Source organism: Hemiscyllium ocellatum, chromosome 2 (genome assembly GCF_020745735.1).
Source record: "Hemiscyllium ocellatum isolate sHemOce1 chromosome 2, sHemOce1.pat.X.cur, whole genome shotgun sequence".
Taxonomy (NCBI): Eukaryota; Metazoa; Chordata; class Chondrichthyes; order Orectolobiformes; family Hemiscylliidae; genus Hemiscyllium; species Hemiscyllium ocellatum.
Window position 1 is genome coordinate 147,986,233 of NC_083402.1, and position 19,987 is coordinate 148,006,219.

Here is a 19,987-nt window from a genome sequence, read left to right on the forward strand (position 1 = left end):
GTGGACATGACATTACGAATTCTGTCCAGCTGTAAAACAATTTAGGCCATTAAGGGCATCCTCCAATGCCACTGTATTTAAGCCACAATAAGAGGGGGGGTCAGTCTGAATGTGCAGCCTGACAGCTTTCACTGGCCCAGCTGGTGTATAACGACTTTGGTGCTTGTGTGTTCAGTGACAGTCCGATCAAAATCTTCCTGCATCCTCAATAAATCCTCAACCCTCCCTTGGCCCCACCAAACCAGTCAGGACTTGCCAGCTTGGAGAGACCCTAGACTTAAAGTCTTCCATCATATCACCACACCTTCTTTGGGACTGGCTGCACTGTCGGCCACAGCTTTCCATGATGCTTCTGAGTTGAGATTCATTGGTGGAACTTCTGTATACAGGACTTTCTTTACAGCTGGGGTGAAATTTGAGCTTTGAGTTAATTAAGGACCAAAGGCTGAATAGAAATGGGTTTATGCCTGACTTTTTACACTGGCCACTCCCTCCCTATACTCAGCTCCGTGCTAATGATATTGTATCACTTTCATTTATAAGATGAGTTTATTTGTGCACAGAATTATCCGAAATGACTTCTTCTAAAATTCCTGTCTCTTAAATTATCTTGGTAATATAACCGTTGAGGGTAGCACACAACCTCCCGATTTCATTTTCAAATAGAAATAACTTAAAAATTGTTTTCCACATCTTTATCTTAATCTGCTATTCTGCTTTCGTTGAAAATGTGAGTCTACAAATCCTTAGATTTATTGGATTAACGTAGGACCAACATGCATTATTTTTATATTTCAATCGCATATTAATTTTTCTGTTCTATTATTTTAATTCTGTCTTACAGTAGATATGCATTTGTTATTAGTCAGTTTAATATGACATGTATTCACAGTTATAATGCTCCTCAGTGAAATTCCAATTAGTTCAGAAAAGGCACCAAGTGAAAGGAATGCTTTTCCCCAGGGTATTCTTTGTTGTACTTAATGCTATTGTATTTAATGTCCATTAAATAGTGACAATCACAGAGCGCTGTTAATACTTGCCTAGTCTCTTCATTAGCATTAAACAGTGTCAGGAACATAAAGGTGGACCAAAAATTATTTTGAAATCTTGTGTTTTTGTAAAACATGGTTAAACATACAAATGTGTGCAAATAATTAACTATAATAATTGAATCATACTAAGATATTTTTTGTTTGCCACTGGAAATAAGATTTGCAGTTTTTCATTTCTGTTGTGAACTGCTTCTCTAATTTGACTTTTATACTGTTATAATTACTCTAAGGTGTTATTCAATTCTTTGTGAATGATGATTTAGATTTGTTGTCCCTGATTCTAAGGGATTGTCTCCACTGGGAGTGAGGCAGAACCTCCCCAAAATTCATGATTGAAATTTGGTGCCTGGTTGTTGCTCCCATTCCATTTGCCATCATTTTATTTGGTGTTTTCAGAAGGACAGGCTAGGCACCTGGCTGAAGGAGGTAGAACGTTCATTATGGCATTCAAATCTGGATCCCAATGATGTTTTACTTACATATATTACAGGCACTAATATAGGGTTTGACTTGTTCGATAGTATAGACCTAAATAATCATTGAAAGCACATCTTAAAATGCATTTAACTGCACAGATCATTGGGGTTTGTTTGGAGATGACCTGACTTGATTTCTATCAATATGTAGGGCTTGCAAATCTTTTAAAACCATTTATTTTTCCCACTTAACCTTGTATTATCAACAAGCTTTATACCAATTATCTTAATCTATTTTCACTTGCTCAATCAAATTAATATGGATTGTAAATGGCTGATACATATGTACTGATTCTTTCCATTCCTTACTAAGTCACAGCCTGCCATCTCAAAATATACTGTTTATTGATTGCTACTGTTTTCAGTTGATTATTTAACCCTCAATCATTACTATCAATAGGCATATTGAAGTGAATATCAAGAAGTGAATTAACCTCTTTTCATGACACTGTTTTGAATGTCTTTTGAAAATCCACAAAAGCTGCAACCACAGGTTGCCCCTTATTTATCCGACTGGTTGCATTCTCACAAAATTCCAACATTATTAAACACAATTCCCCTTTCATAAATCCATGGTAGCTGCAATTAATCATTCTGATTTTTCTAAGTCTCCTGTTCTCACATGCCTAATTTAGGGTTCTAGCGGTATATTTATAAATGATATTAAGTTAACAACCACAATTTCCACATTGTCGCTCGTTGGTCTAAAGTGTGGTATTCTGTTTACTATCCTCCAATTCTTTAGAACACATCTAGAAGTGAAATAATATTGAAAGATCTTCAGTAATGCATCCACTATCTCTGTGCTTCTTTAAAAATTCAATGGTGCAAATCCCCTGGTCCAGGGGATTTGTCACTATTTAGTCCAATCAACTCCTCAGTTCCATTTCTTTGCTTTATTTAATTTGTTCATGGGATCTGGATATCTCAGGCTGGGGCTGTAAGGAAAGGAATTCCAGATGTTGACCCAGTGACAGTAAAGGAGTTGTGATCCAGTTCCACGTCAGGATGCTGTGTGGTTTGGAAGAGAATGTGCAAGTGATGATGTTCCCATGCATCTGCCGTCCTTGTCCCTCTAGTGGTCACAGTTCTGGAAGATGCTGTCAAAGGAGCCTTGATGAGTTTCAGTGTATCTTGTAGATGGTACACACTACTGTCACAGTGCTTTGGTGGTATGTTTAAGTTGGCAATGGAGATGCCAAATAAGGAAGCTGCTTTATCCTGGATGATGTCGAACTTCTTGAGTGTTGTTGGACTGTGCTCATCCACACAAGTGGAGAGTATTCCATTGTACTCCTGACATGTGCCTTGTAGTTGGTGGACAGGCACTGAGAAGTCAGGGGGTGAGTTAGTCACCCCTGACGTACTTTTGTAGCCACAACATTTATATAGCTAGTCCAGTTCAATTTCTGGCCAATGGTAACCCCATCTTGATAGTAGAAAAATTCAGTGATGGTGATGCCATTCAGTGTCAAACAGAGGTAGTTAAATTCTCTCTGATTTAAAATGCTTGTTACCTCGCATCCGTGTGGCATGAATGTTGCTTTCTCCTAAGCGGCACAAGTCTGAATGTTGCATAGGTCTTGTCTTTGGCGAATTTGCCAACATGGAAGGATTCAAGCAGGAGTATGACGTGTGGAAATTCAGTTGCCTTCCTACCTCTTCTCCATTTAACCCATGACAGGAAGGTCCCTGCTCTTCCCACGTGCTACCATTGAAGCCTTTATATATGCAATTACTACTCACTCCAGGGTCACATCCCACCACTCACCATAAGGAAGTTGAAAAGTAAATGCTGTCAAAGATACTCACAGAAAATCCCACCTGCAAAGGCAGTCAGTGCCAGTACTGAGAGGTAGGGATTGGTCATGCTATGGAAGAATTTAAAAGGGAAGATAAGAATTTTAAAATTGAATGGTTGCATAATTGGTTGTCAGTGCAGGTCAGGGAGCATGGGCACACAAGGTGAAGTGGATTTGGTGCAAATTAGGACATGGGCAAAAGTATTTAAGCCTCAAGGTTACAGAAGATGGAATTTGGGAGACCAGCCATGAGTGTTGTACAACAGTGACATCTGGAAATATCAAGTGTGGGAATGGGTTTTATGTGAAATAAACTAATTTGAAATTATGTCTTGTTTCAATAGTGTTTTTCTATCTGCCTTCCCTAAAGAAAAGTTAATATATATATGATGTTCAATAACTGGTACAAAGCAGTGGCTCTTTGTTATGTTTCAGGGCCAGTTAACAAAGTTTTGAGTAGTAAAGAAATTATGTAGTCCTGATTGTAGACAAATTGAGGTCTGCTTAATTGTGATGCTGGACTTAATGCAAAAATCTGAAATTTGTATGTTTACTTTTACAAAGCCAAATTTAAGGCTATAGTTTTAATTGAAAATTCAGGTCTGTGTGTCCATGGTTTACTAATCATTAAACTGAAAGTCAGAAAATCATTCTTTCCCAATGTCCAAGATGCATCTTTGTCCATCAGGGTATATGAAGGAAAACAATTTTGTAAAAGCATCAGTTGTAGCTGGTCGTAAAATAATTGAACAGATTTTTAAGTAATGTGCTTGTCCAGTGATAAAATTCCCAGTGTATAGGTGTTTTTTTTTATGGCCACCTTCAGCTTATATATAGCATTTTTAGTTTTGCCTTCAAAAGAACAAATTTTAGTCTATTATATGCTTTCAAAATATTTTGTTGGACTTTACCATTGGGTCTAGGGGAAATGCAATAGGCAGATGAAGGTAGGGGACAGAGCAGGACAGACTCCCACCCCTATCTCCATTTCGTAGAGACCATTCCCTCATGGACCTTGTTAGGTCCATGCCCTGCACCAACCCACCCTCCACTCCTAGCACCTTCCCTTGCCACCGCAATAAGAGCAGAAATCTGCACCCACTCCTCCCCCCTCACCTCCATCCAAGTCCGCAAAGCATCCTTCCACATCCGATATACGTCATCTACTGTGTCTGTTCCTCTCGATGTGGTCTCCTCTACATTGGGGAGACAGGTTACCAACTTGCGGAACATTTCAGAGAACATCTCTGGGACACACATGCCAATCAAACCTACCGCCCTGCGGTCAACACTTCCAACTCCCCCTCCCACTCCACCAAGGTCATGCAAATCCTCGGTCTCCGCCACCACCAAACCCTAGCCACCTGATGCCTGGAGGAAGAACGCCTTATCTTCCACCTTGGGACCCTCCAACCACACGGGCTCAATGTCGATTTCGCCAGTTTTCTCATCTCCCCTCTCCCCACCTTATCCCAGATCCAATCCTCTTACTCAGCATTACCCTCTTGAAATGTCCTATCTGTCCATCTTCCTTCCCACCTATCTGCTCCACCCTCTGCTCCGACCTATCCTCTTCACCCCTCCTCCTTCATCTACCTATTGCATTCCCAGTTACCTTCCCCCAGCCCTGACCCCTTCCCATTTATCTCTCAGCACCTTTGCCGCCCCCCCCCATTCCTGATGAAGAGCATATGTTCAAAACGTCGATTCTGCTGCTCCTCAATGCAGCCTGACCAGCTATGCTTTTCCAGTACTACACGTCTTGACTCTGATCTCCAACATCTGCAGTCCTCACTTTCTCCTATCATCCCATTCTATGCCCTGCAATTCTGGACCCTCCCATTCCAAGGAAAAGACCTTGTTTATTTATCCTATCCATGCCCCTCATGATTTTATAATCCTCTATAAGTTCACCCGTCAGCTTCCGATGCTCCAGGGAAAACAGCCCCAGCCTGTTCAGCCTCTTCCTGTAGCTCAAATCCTCCAACCCTGGCAACATCCTTGTAAATCTTTTCTGAACCCTCTCAAGTTTCACAACATCCTTCCGATAGGAGTGAGACCAGAATTGCACACAATATCCCAAGTGGCCTAACCAATGTCCTGTACAGCCACAACATTACCTCCCAACTCCAATACTCAATGCTGTATCCAAAAAAGGAAAGCATACCAAACGCCTTCTTCAGTATCCTACCTACCTGCGATTCCACTTTCAAGGAACTATGAACCTGAACTCCAAGGTCTCTTCGTTCAGCAACACTCCACAGGATTTAAACTAGTAAAATTAGGTTATCTACAGTGTGGAAACAGGCCATTTGGCCCAACAAGTCCACACCAACCTTCCGAAGGGTAACCCACCCAGACCCATTACCCTACCTTATATTTACCCCTGACTAATGCACCGAGCACTATGGCAATTTAGCATGGCCAATTCACCTAGCGTGCACATCTTTAGGTTGTGGGAGGAAACCAGAACACCCAGAGGAAACCCACGCAGACACGGGGAGAATGTGCAAACTGTCTGTCACCCAAAGCTAGAATCAAACCCGTGTCCCTGGCACTGTGAGGCAACAGTGCTAACCACTGAGCCACCGTGCTGCCCTAAGGTGGGGATTTGAGATCCAGAGAAATAGGGAGGACAGAGATCAATCTGGGACCGGTACAATTGGGGAAAGGAGCAAATCAAACAGGGCAGGCAGGAGCAAAGCAGAGAACAAGGTAGAACTGATAAATTAAACTGCATTTATTTCAATGCAAGAGGCCTAACAGGGAAGGTAGATGAACCCAGGGCATGGTTAGGGATTGGTATATCATAGCGATTACAATGACACAACTCAAGGATGGACAGGACTGGCAGCTTAATGTTCCAGGATACAAATGCTATAGAAAAGATAGAAAGCGGGGGGTGGGGGGGGGCAAGAGGGAAGAGCAAGTGACACTTTTCATATGGGATTGTATTACTGCTGTATTTAGGTAGGATATTCCTGGTAATACATCCAAGAAATTTATTTGAGTGGAACTGAGAAATAGGAAAGGAATGATCACCTCCTTGGGATTATATTATGGACACCCCCCCCCACTTAGTAGTCAGCAGAAAATTAAGAAACTAATTTGTAAGGAGATCGCAGCTACCTGTAAGAAAAATAGTGTGGTTATGGCAGGGGATTTTAACTTTCCAACTATGGGAGTGCCATAGTGTTAAGGGTTTAGATGGAAAGTAGTTTGTTAAGCGTATGTAAGAAATTTTTTTTTGATTCACTGTGTGGGTGTACCTACTAGAGAGAGTGCAAAGCTTGACCTACTCTTGTGAAATCAGGCAGGGCAGGTAACTGAGGTATCAGTGGGGGAGCACTTTGGGGCTAATGACTATAATTCTATTAATTATAAAATAGTGATGGAAAAGGATAGACCGGATCTAAAAGTTGAAGTTCTAAATTGGAGGAAGGCCAATTCTGACAGTATTAGGCAAGAACTTTCAAAAGTTGACTGGGGGCAGTTGTTCACAGATAAAGGCACAGCTGGAAAATGGAAAGCCTTCAAAAATGAGATAACGAGAGTCCAGAGACAATATATTCCTGTTAGGGTGAAAGGCAAGGCTGGTAGCTGTACGGAATGCTGAATGATGAGAGGAATTGAGGGTTTGGTTAAGAAAAAGAAGGAAGCATATGTGAGGTATAGACAGGGTAGATTGAGTGAATCCTTAGAAGAGTATAAAGGAGTAGGAGTATACTTAAGAGAGAAATCAGGAGGGCAAAAGGGGACATTAGATAGCTTTGGCAAATAGAGTTTAGGAGAATCCAAAGAGTTTTTACAAATACATTAAGGACAAAAGGGGAACGAGAGAGATAACAGGCTACCTTGCTGATCTTTGAAGGGCCTATGTGTGGAGACACAGGAGATGGAGAGAGACTAAATGAGTATTTTGCATCAGTATTTACTGTGGAGAAGGACATGGAAGATATAGAATGTGGAAAAGTAGGTGGTGACATCCTGAAAAATGTCATTATTACAGAGGAGGAGGTGGTGGATGCCTTAAAATGCATATAAGTGGATAAATCCCCAGGACCTGATCAGGTCTACCCTAAACCTGTGTGGGAAGCTAGGGATGTGATTGCTGGGCCTCTTGCTGAGATATTTGTATCATTAATATTGACAGGTGAGGTGCCAGAAAACTGGAGGTTGTCTAACATGGTGCCACTGTTTTAGAAAGTTGGTAAGGAAAAGCCGAGAACTATAGACCGGTGAGCCTGACGTTGGTGGTGGGCAAGTTGTTGGAGAGAATCCTGAGGGACAGGATTTACATGCATTTGGAAAGACAAGGACTGATTAGGGATAGTCAACGTGGCTTTGTGCGTGGGAAATCATGTCTCACAAACTTGGTTGAGTTTTTTGAAGAAGTAACAAAGAGGATTGATGAGGGCAGAGCGGTAGATGTGATCTATATGGACTTCAGTAAGGTGTTCGACAAGGTTCCTCATGATAGACTGGTTAGCCAAGTTAGATCACATGGAATACCAGGAGAATACATAGATAAACTCCTGTTTGCCTCTGTATTGACATCCAGTATATCTTTATCCTTTGTTTCTCAAAAACCCTTCTTAATGTAGCCCTGCTTTCAAAACTAAAACCTTTTGAGGTGATCGTCTTTGTTTCTGTGTTACTCTTCCACTCTACTTTCAGTCCCCTGCCCCTGAATTCCATTTCATATTGTCTTTTTCTTCCCACTTGGTGCACATTTTTCCCTCAGATTTCAAAAATGTTGTGTTTTATTTTTCTGATGTAAGTGCAATTTGTTTGATGTTCTCCCTATTTGGAATACAACCAAAGGAAGCCATAGTAGAAAGTGAGGACTGCAGATGCTGGAGATCAGAGCTGAAAGATGTGTTGCTGGAAAAGCGCAGCAGGTCAGGCAGCATCCAAGGAGCAGGAGAATCGACGTTTCGGGCATAAGCCCTTCTTCAGGAATGAGCTCATTCCTCATTTCCTGAAGAAGGGTTTATGCCCGAAACATCGATTCTCCTGCTCCTTGGATGCTGCCTGACCTGCTGCGCTTTTCCAGCAACACATTTTTCAGCAAAGGAAGCCATAGGTTAGGTGAATCCAGTTATTTGAGCACAATGCAGTCAGAACAGGATGGACCATTTATTTTATGCTACTTGTAGATGAGATGGATCTACAGGAGAAGAGGAGTTGCTTCTTACATAGAAGGTAGAAATATATTGGAAACATTAATATAGCTATCATCAATCTAATCATGAATGAAGTCGTTCAGTTACAAATTAGATTATACCAACATACACTTCTGGACAGTAAGCAGCAATTTGACAATTATTGCTTCTATTCCCTACTGATAAAAATTACTTGATTAATGATTTTATTGGATGTAAAAATAGTTGTGTAAAGATCATTGCTCAGACAAATTACTGTTGCCAGTGAGACCATTTTCATGAAACTTGAAATGTTTTGACAGGTTGTAGGTGGGCACTGAGCCTTGCAATATTTTTACACTCTTGTACAAATATGACCTAATCCAGTGTTGATGTAATGGTTCAAAGCACCTGGAGTAATATGAAGGGATTCAAAATTAATATTATTAAGAAATGCTGGGTATAAGTATGCTGTTAGACAAAAACAAGCAAGTACTTTCGTTGTACAGATGGTGTTGGAGGGGAATAGAAAACTTTCCATTTCAGCACCTAATGGCAATATTTAACATTCAAAGGTCATATATAGCATAACCAGCAAAGTCTGTGCAACTGTGTTTGAATATTAAGCCTTGGCTACAAAAGAGGGACATTTAATGCAGCAGTGTGCCTTTTAGTGATATATATTTCACTTACCAATCACTCATATTAACTTTTTCAGTTAATGCCAAATAAGGAAAACTATTTTTGCTGTAGATTCATGTCCTATAGGAAGTGGTTTGAGCTGCCCAAACTCAATTTGAATACCAACACATTGAGAAACTTAATTCCATCTGGGCTACACAAGTAGTTGATGTGAAAGGCTGATATCTAGCCCTTGGCACTGGCCAGTTCTTAACATTTCACCAGCTGAATTACAAATTCTTCAGTTGTTAAATCTGAAAAATAGGCATTGAATTGTAGACTTCACATGAGGAAGTGTAAATTTCTTATTGATTTGTATTCATCTGTTTTTATTCCTTTCTGCCAACGTTAGGTGCCTTGACCCAAGCCGTTCGCAATTTTGCAAAAAGCCTCGAAGGATGGCTGACAAATGCCATGAACAATATTCCACAGCAAATGGTTCGCACCAAGGTGAGTTAAATGGGATTGTTATAAACTATTATATTGCAATCCTGATTGTTTGAAATAGAAGCTTTAAGGCTCTTCAACAATGTATGAAGCACTATTCAGGTATATAATTGCTTAAGTATCCTATATTGATAAATACTGAATAGTTGATCTTCGCTCATCAAACAGGAGTTCTAAAATTCTTGTAGACTGCCGGATTGAGTTCATCTCCTCAAGGTGAATCTGAAATGGGAACGGAAGGATCCAATTTTAATATTCCACATAGGAAGCAACAACATGAGTAGAATTAGAAATACTATTTTACTGAAAGAGTTTGAGGAATTAGATTCCACTCAGACTATTAAGTGTCATGGAGACCAGGTATCCTAAATTAATCTAATCCCATTTGCCCGCATTTGGCCTATATCCCTCTTAAACCCTTCCTACTCATATACCCATCCAGATGCCTCTTAAATGTTGCAATTGTACCAGCCTCCACCACTTCCTCTGGCAGCTCATTCCATACACGCACCACACGTTGTGTGAAAAAAATTGTTCCTTCAGTCTCTGTCAAATTTTTCCCCTCTTACCCATAACCTGTGCCATCTAACTCTGGCCTCAATTGAAGTAAAAAGCAATAGAGTATAAAAAGAGGAAAGATTTGTGGCTAACCCAGACAAAAAGTTGAGGGAGGTCTGTCTCAACTTCAGGAACATCTTGTGCTGCCTTTTATGTTTTTGGCAAAAGGTATGAGGAGTTTCTCACCAGGTGGTGCAGTGGGCGGCACGGTGACACAGTGGTTAGCACTGCTGCCTCACAGCGCCAGAGACCCGGGTTCAATTCCCGCCTCAGGCGACTGTGTGGAGTTTGCACATTCTCCCCGTGTCTGCGTGGGTTTGCTCCGGTTTCCTCCCACAGTCCAAAAATGTGCAGGTTAGGTGAATTGGCCACGCTAAATTGCCCGTAGTGTTAGGTGCAGGGGTAAATGTAGGAGAATGGGTCTGGGTGGGTGCGCGTCGGTGTGGACTTGTTGAGCTGAAGGGCCTGTTTCCACACTGTAAGTAATCTAATCTAATCTAAGTTGCCAATCAAGGAGGATTATGACTTGCTAACGGCCCAACTCACTTCATTATTATTAAGCTCCGATCTTGCCAACTCTACTGAACAAGTTAGATGTTAAGAAAACTGAAATGGAATTTGTACGTCTCATGCAGTTCAGTTTTGACTTAAGGAAATCTCCCAGGATGTTCATGGTGGAGTTTTAGCAATGGTAATCGGATAAAATATTAAGGAGACCTGGTTTGATTCTATCTTCATGGAGATGGTCATGCCAGATGCTTGTGAGTTAAAAATATTGCTTGCCACTTGTCAAGACAAGCCTGAATCTTTTCCAGGTCTTGCTCCATTTGGACATGTATTGCTTCAGTATCTGAGCAGTTGCAAAAAGTACTGAACAGAAAATTGGTTGTGGGGATTGAAGAGAGCTTTTCCAGTCTTCCCATAATATTTTGAAGATTTGTCAGAGATTGAAAAGTGGCAAATGTGATGTCCTGTTTTGGTAAAGGGTATGATGACATTCCCAGTAGTAGCTGTCGTTTAAATTCAGTGCAATAAGAGTTTGGGGCCAATAGTCAGGGAACAAAATAAAAGATGCTTGGGGAGTTTTGAATGAATTAATGAGAGGCAGTACAGCTTTGTAATAGGCAGATTGTGCTTCAGTTCTCCAAATATTTTGATGAAAAAGAGAAAATCAATGAATGGAAAACAATAAACATTCATTATGTGAATTTTAAGAAAGCCTTTTCCAAAACACCACAAAAAAACTGGTGGTTAACTAAATTGAGACTCAGAATGGGAGGCTCATCGCTAAATTGTATGATTTTTAGGCTAAGGACAAGTTGCATCAAGTCTGGTGGAGTGATTCTCATGGCCAGGAGAGTGGGTTTTCTCATTGCATCTTGGCAAACTCATCCATTAATTGGTATTCAGCCCTTATGGCAAGTACATATGTGATTTCCACCCCATCTTACCATGTGCCAATCATGGAACATAGAAAAGTACAACACAGAACCGGCCCTTCGGCTCACGATGTTATGCTGAGGATTATTCCTAATCTAAAATAAAATAATCTAACCTATGCACCCCTCAATTCACTGCTGTCCATGTGCATGTCCAGCAGTCATAGAACATAGAATAATACAGCTCAGAACAGGCCCTTTGGCCCTTGATGTTGCCCCCACCTGTGAACTAATCTGAGCCTATCCCCCTTCACTATCCCACTATCATCCATGTGCTTATCCAAAGATTATTTAAATCTCCCTAATGTGGCCAAGTTAACTACATTGGCAGGTAGGGCATTCCACACCCTTACCACTCTGAGTAAAGAACCTGCCTCTGTCATCTGTCTTAAATCTATCACCCCTCAATTTGTAGCTATGCTCCCTCATACAAGCTGACATCATCATCCTAGGAAAAAGAGTTTCACTGTCTACCCTATCTAATTCTCTGATCATCCTATATGTCTAGAAAATCCCCTCTTAGCCTTCTTCTTTCCAATGAGAACAAACCCAAGTCTCTCAGCTTTTCCTCGTAAGACCTTCCCTCCAGACCAGGCAACATCCTGGTACATCTCCTCTGCATTTTTTCCAATCCTTCCACATTCTTCCTGTAATGGGGTGACCAGAACTGTCAACTTTCAAAGATCTATGTACATGGACTCCAAGATCCCTCTGCACATCCACACTACCAAGTATCTTTCCGTTTACTCCGTGTTCTGCCTTCCTGTTATTCTTCCCAAAGTGAATCACCTCACATTTATCTGCATTGAACTCTATTTGCCACTTCACAGCCCAATTCTACAGTTTATCAATGTCCCCTGCAACCTGCAACATTCTTCCACACCGTCCACTACTCCACCGACTTTAGTGTCATCTGCAAACTTACTAATCCATGCACCTATGCCTGCGTCTAAGTCATTTATACAAATTACAAACAGCAGTGGTCCCAAAATAGATCCTTATGGCATACCACTTAGTAACCGGACTCCAGGCTGAATATTTTTCATCAATGACCACTCGTTGCCTTCTTACAGAAAGCCAGTTTCTAAACCAAACTGCTAAATACCCTCAGTCCCATGCCTCTGCATTTTCTCCAACAGCCTACTATGTGCAACATTTTCAAATGCTTTACCGAAGTCCATGTACACCACGTCAACTGCCCGACTCTCATCCACATGCTTGGTCACCTTCTCAAAAACTTCAATGAGGTTTTTGAGAAATGACCTGCCTTTGACAAAACCATATTGACTATCTGAAACTAAATTGTTGCTTGATTATTAGATGATTATAAATCTGATCTCATATAATCCTTTCCAAAACTTTTCCTACAACAAACATAAGGCTCACTGGTCTATAATTACCCGGGTCATCTCTACCGCCCTTCTTGAACAAGGGCACAACATTTGCAACCCTGCAGTCCTGTGTACTAAACCTGTAGATAATGATAACTCAAAGATCAAGCCAAAGGCTACAACACCTCCTCCCTAGCTTCCCAGAGAATCCTCGGAAAAATCTCATCTGGCCCAGGGGAGTTGTCTACTTTCATTCCTTCTAGAACTGATAACGCCTTTTCCTTACGAACCTCAATCCTTTCTAGTCTAATATCTCGTATCTCATTCTTCTCCTCTACAGTATTCTCCTATTCCTGAGTGAAAACCGATGAGAAATAGTCACTTAAGTGTCCCTAATGGCACTGCTTCCATCACCACCGCTGGCAACGCATTCCATGCATTCACAACTCTGTGTCAATACCTACCTCTAACGTCTCCTCTATACCTTTCTCCTAACACCTTAAAACTATGACTCCTCGTGCCAGTCAATCCTGCCCTGGGAAAAGTGTTTGGCTATCGACTCTATCCATGCCTCTAATTACCTTGTATACCTCGATCAGGACACCTCTCTTCCTTCTTCCCTCCAGAGAGAAAGGTTCGAGCTTAGTCAACCTCTCTTCATAAGGCAAGCCTTCCAGTCCAGGCAGCATCCGGGTAAATCTTGTTTGTACCCTCTCCAAAGTCTCCATATCTTTCTTATAGTAGGGCAACCAGAACCGGAAACAATATTCCAAGTGTGGTCACACCAGGATTTTGTAGAGCTGCAGCAAAACCTCGCAGCTCTTAAACTCAATCCTCCTATTAATGAAAGCCAAAGCACCATATGCTTTCTTAACAACCCTATCCACTTGGGTGGCAACTTTGAGAGATCTATGTATTTGAACACCAAGATCCCTCTGTTCCTCCACACTGCCAAGAATCCTGTATTTTTTCCTATATTCAGCATTCGAGTTTGATCTTCCAAAATGCATCACTTCACATTTATCCAGATTAAACTCCATCTGACTTTTTGCAGCCCAGCTCTGCATCCTGTCTATGTCAAGCTGCAGCCTGCAATAGCCCTTGATACTATCAATGGTAACTCCGACCTTTGTGTAATTGGCAAATTTAACCCACCTCACAATCTCCTCATCCAAGTCATTTATAAAAACTACAAAGAGCAGAGGCCCAAGAACTGAGCCTTAAGGGACACCACTCACCACTGACCTCCAAGCAGAATACATCGACAACCACTCTCTGCCTTCTGTGAAACAACCAATTCTGAATCCAGACAGCCAAATCTCCCTGATCCCATACCTCCTAACTTTATGAATGATCTACTATGGGGAACCATATCAAATGCCTAGCTGAAGTCCACATACACCACATCCACTGCTCCACTTTTTCGACACTTCCTCAAAGAACTCAATAAGATTTGTGAGGCATGACCTGCCCCTCACAACGTCATGCTGACTGCCTTTAATCACTCTATGCTTATCCAAAAAGTCATAAATTCTATCCCTCGCAATTCTTTCCAAAACCTTGCTGACCACAGGCATAAGGCTGACTGGTCTGTAATTGCCAGGGATTTCCCTATTTCCCTTCTTGAAAAGAGGAACAACATTTGCTTCCCTCCAGTACTCCGGTATGACTCCCGTAGAGAGTGAGGAAGCAAAGATCTTCGCCAGCGGCTTAGCAACCTCCTTTCTCACTTCCTGGAGCAATGAAAGCTAAATCTGGTCTGGCCCTGGGGACTTATCAATGTTAATGTTTGCTAACATTTCCAGCACATCAACTTCATCAATCTTGATCTGTTCAAGCCTGTATCCCAGCTCCTCAAAGTTCTCATTCTCAACAATCTTGGAGTAACTCATCACCCATCAGAGATCCCACAACGTACTTACATCCCTGTCGCAACACCATATTTAAAAGGATATGAGCTGAAAATGTGTTGCTGGAAAAGCACAGCAGGTCAGGCAGCATCCAAGGAGCAGGAGATTCGACGTTTCGGGCATAAGCCCTTCTTCAGGAATGAGGAGAGTGTGTCAAGCAGGCTAAGATAAAAGGTAGAGAGGAGGGACTTGGGGGAGGGGTGATGGAGGTGGGATAGGTGGAAGAAGGTCAAGGTGAGGGTGATAGACCGGAGTGGGGTGGGGGCGGAGAGGTCAGGAAGAAGATTGCAGGTTAGGAAGGCGGTGCTGAGTTCGAGGGATTTGACTGAGACAAGGTGGGGGAAGGGGAAATGAGGAAACTGGAGAAATCTGAGCAGATTTAAAAGGATCTGAGTCTAGACAAGCACTGTAAATCTACAGCTTCCCTGCACAGTTCTCAACATTTGCCCGGGGCATTGTAGGCAGAGAAAATCTGCGGTCGCCACCCTGGGTAGAGCAGTCTCAGCCATCTGGAATAATGACCAGCACTAAAGAAAGAAAGTCCTTCTCCACTCTATCAGGGTAAGTTCACCAATTTCCCCCTCAGTCCTTGCGCTCCCTCTATCTGCCATTGTACCCACCTCTCACCAAGGCTCATTCTCTACCACTCTCACTATTGCCTTCAACATCTTACACACTCTCCATTACCGACCCCTACCTATGTCACCAGTAATCCTGTATGCCTTCTACATGGCCTCCTCCTTCCCCAGCCACGCCAAGTGTAATAGCTATGTCACCCATTTTCATCTTTCATAATACCTGTCAGCCTGCCATACCAGGAGGAAAGAGCCTACAATTCAGTAGGAAGAATCGAAACAAGTGTTTGCTACACATTATCCAGCTCCTCACCCATTATGAGTTGTGAATTCTAACTCTGACCACCCAAGTCGGGGCCAGGCTGCCTTTATTGACTTATTGTGTCAGGATCCCATGAGCGAAGACAAACCTCCATAGTCAGGACTGAGGTCTGCTGACCATGGTGACAAGCTTCTTGACTCTACACTAAATAGGATGGCAAGTTAATCGTAAAATGAGCTTGATACCTGTGGCTGAGGGGGTAAAAGACAAGGAAAGGCAATGCAAGACAGAGATACAGCAAATAGCCAGGTAGGCCCAGACTAAGTGTATGCTAAGAGAGTGAATGAAGGGTGCGAAGGTGCAGCCTGGGCATGTCTCACTGGTGCACAGTGTCCTTGTTGCAGTATTACAATAATAGTTGCTGCTGCAGCATTGAGGTACAGAAAATCCTGCATGTAGGTCAGATATGCGCCATCAGAGTTCATAGAGGCTGGCATGTGTGTGATTTTGCCGGAGATATTGGTACCATTAATGTGGAAGTCCTTTGGAACAAGTGGCAAGTTGAATCTGCCAAGAAACCACTCTGGTTTCCACATTGAGTTTTCCTTGCCCTGTTGGTTTGAATAGTAGACTTGCCTGACTGTATTGATTAAAATGGCAGGTATTCCTGACTGTATTGGTTTGTGTAAAAAATGAGGTCTGCAGATGCTGGAGATCACAGCTGCAAATGTGTTGCTGGTCAAAGCACAGCAGGCCAGGCAGCATCTCAGGAATAGAGAATTCGACGTTTCGAGCATAAGCCCTTCATCGGGCTTATGCTCGAAACGTCGAATTCTCTATTCCTGAGATGCTGCCTGGCCTGCTGTGCTTTGACCAGCAACACATTTGCAGCTGTATTGGTTTGTGTGATGAGTTCACCTGATCTTATTGGTTTGTATGGGAAGTTTGGTAAATTCACAACTTGAGCGGGGGTTGTGCCATTAATGAGTAATGATGAATGTCAATTAGGAACTTGCCACTGCTTAGTGAGAATCTTGCCACACCGCTTGAAACAAGCATACAAGATAAGCCAATCCTGTGGAATGGTGGAGCAGGCTCACAGAGCCAAATGGACTATTCCTGTTTCTATTTTGTATGGTCTTGTGACAGTGGTAATTTCTCCTGGTCTCACCTGCTCCAGCACTGTGTCATGACCTCTCTGAAGAGGTTGATTAGAAAATTTGAACAAAATGCCGTGAGGTAATCTCAGTGTCCAGATGGGCCTTCCTGAACATTTCTCCCCATTTATGCTACACATCTCGTCATAGCCCACATCATTCAGGGCCTGATCAGATTCTACACTCATTAAAAACTTGCATAAATAATTGGTTTAAGCACAGAAAACAGCAAGTCACAGTCAGCATTATTTGGAAGAGTGAGGATGGCAGTCAGAGTACATCAAGGGTGGTTTCTAGAACAATACATTTCAGAATCTACCAGAGAGCAGGCTGTTTGTTGCGAAGTGTAAGTAGACAGGACAACTTAAAAGTAAAAAATGAGGTCTGCAGATGCTGGAGATCACAGCTGCAAATGTGTTGCTGGTCAAAGCACAGCAGGCCAGACAGCATCTCAGGAATAGAGAATTCGACATTTCGAGCATAAGCCCTTCATCAAGAATAAGAGAGAGTAGCCAAGCAGGCTAAGATAAAAGGTAGGGAGGAGGGACTAGGGGGAGGGGCGATGGAGGTGGGATAGGTGGAAGGAGGTTGCAGTGAGAGAGGGACTCACTGAAATCCTTGTAGAGGGAGGAAGAGAGCTTCTTCAAGGAAGGCATCCTTGTAAGAGGATTCGCAGTAGGTTAAAATCTTCGAGTAAAAAATGAGGTCTGCAGATGCTGGAGATCACAGCTGCGAATGTGTTGCTGGTCAAAGCACAGCAGGCCAGGCAGCATCTCAGGAATAGAGAATTCGACGTTTCGAGCATAAGCCCTTCATCAGGAATAAGAACCTCATAGCTAAGATCTTCTAGGCAAGGGTGAGGATAGCATGATAGAATTTTACATTTAGTTCAAGAATTAGAAATGTAGGTCCATAACTTAAGTTTAGTGCCCTAAACGTAAAAAGGAAAAATGGTAGAGAAGTGGTGGCAGACATTTCATGTGATATTTCATAATGCTTACAAAGATAAGTTCCACTGAGGAACATAGTCTGTAGTAGAAGGATCTATTGCTAAAGGGGATGAAAATGGTCTCAAATTGACAGAAAAGAGACTCATTATTGCAGAGATTAGTGATAGACCACAAGTTGGGAACGTTTTATGAACTAGCAAAGGGTGACTGAAAAATGTAATTAAGTGGGAGAAATGAGAAAAATCTTGTTTAAAAAAAGAGTAGACAGTAAACACTTAGACAAATATATATCAAGGAGAAAAGCTTAAGTGAGCATCTGTCCATTAAGCGGTGACAAATCTGTGTGTCCTTGTATATTAATCAAAAAGAAATTATGAAACCGAATGGAAACTTGGCCTGTATTGCAAGGCAGATGGATTGTGGAATAGTGAGACTACACCCACAGTGCTATGTACAGTTTTGGTGACCTTAAGGAGGGACATACTTTCAATGGAAGCAGTTCATAAAAAGCTTCATTTGGCTGATTTCTAGGATGGAGGGCTATTGTCTTGTGTGGAAAGCTTGGGCTATACTCACTGTCATTCACAAGAACGAGAGATTATTTTGTTGAACCATATAAGGTTCTGAAGGGGCAGAATGGTGGTAAATGCTGAAAGGAGGTTTCTTTCTTCAGAAAGTCTAGAAATAAGGTAAGTGATTTCACAATGGGGGTTTTCCCATTTAAGATAGGGATGGAGAGAAATTGATTTGTTCACAGTTAGCCTTTGTAATTCTCTTCCCCAGTAAACAATGTATTTAAAGCAGAAGTAAACATGTTTTGATTGGTAAGAGAGTCAAAGGCGCTGGAGGTAGGTAGGAAAGTTAAGCTAAGGCCATAATCAGATTAGCCATCATCTTACTGAATGCTAGGGTTGGCTCAAGGCCTACTCCTCCTATTTCTTATATAATTGCATTCTTTTTACATCAGTCTGAAAATGCTAGCTGGAGCATTATTGAATATCTTTTGTTGCACCATGACTTTGGTTAGAAGACATCTGCACTTTCATTTCTTGATGCTTTCTTTCCTGATTGAATGATCTGGAGTAGATCTTTTTTTTTCAAATGCAGATTGTGGTCTAATATGATATTTATGTTTTGAGGTATTATTCATTCCCATTGTTCAATTTCTTACAATGATAGTGATGATGTTGTTGCTCATCAGATTTTATTTCACAGCTTCACTCCTCACTTTCATGTACTCGAGTCTGAGTAATTGTGCTTCAGACCTATTGCACCTCATTTTCATTTTCTAAGCTGAATGCATTAATATGGATGTAAAGTCATGTGTGAATTGCTCCATCTGTATGCTATAAGTTTGCTTTCATGTAGGAGAGCAGAATTATAATGTTGAATCAATAGACAAATAAGGTTACAGAAAGGAATTGCTGTCTTTAGACATTCATTCTCTTATTTTTGAATTTTCAGCTTTGACCTGTTCTAAGAAATATCCTGCCCCTGCTTTCACTGGGTGTTACAGCCTGTGATTTTGTTTCAAACACAACTGGCTGTATAAAATGAGGGAGCTTCAGGATTATGATTGAGCTTTCCTAACATGTACATTGTAATGCACTAAAATTGACATTAAACATATGTATTAATCTGCATTTACAATAAAATTATGGCATTGTATTATGTCAGCTATGGTTCAGTTGGGAGCATTTTTGCCTGATTCAGAAAGTTGTAGGTTTCAATTTCTGTTCCAGAGACCAGAACAAAATAAATTCTAGACTGATACTTTTAAGAGTACTGCACTGTTGGAGGTGACAACATTTGGAGAGACTGTAAACTAAGGTGTCACCTAGTCTCAGATGAATATAAAAATCCAATGATAACATCATATTACTGTGTGCCAATTGGCTGTTGTGTATCTCACATTAAAACAGTAACTAAATTCAAATATAAGTAATTGGTTATAAATTGCTGAGGGATATCCTGAGCTCAGCATCTGGGACCCAGGGATACATAAGGCCCCAATAACTGATGCCTTGGGTTGGGAGTGGGAGAGCCAGTGCTTTGGTCAGGGGTAATGAAACTGGAGAATCACAGAGGCCCCTGATTTTCATTCTTATACCTGCCTGAGATCATGAAAAATTCTAAAATGTTTCATTCTCTCACTCATGCCTCATCCTTCCTTAACCTTCTATACCTCCCTCCATAGATT

At 41.6% G+C, this 19,987-nt stretch overlaps 1 protein-coding gene across 5 annotated transcripts in view; it reads left to right on the forward strand.

The window, feature by feature from the left end:
• The window catches only part of rfx3 (regulatory factor X, 3 (influences HLA class II expression)), a 264,347-nt gene that overhangs the window by 215,992 nt on the left and 28,368 nt on the right, over positions 1-19,987 (forward strand). For all 5 annotated transcript variants that reach the window (XM_060846800.1, XM_060846824.1, XM_060846815.1 and 2 more), the window contains one exon: positions 9,511-9,608. In XM_060846800.1, coding sequence (XP_060702783.1) covers positions 9,511-9,608 — 98 coding nt within the window. The remainder of the gene's footprint in view (positions 1-9,510; positions 9,609-19,987) is intronic.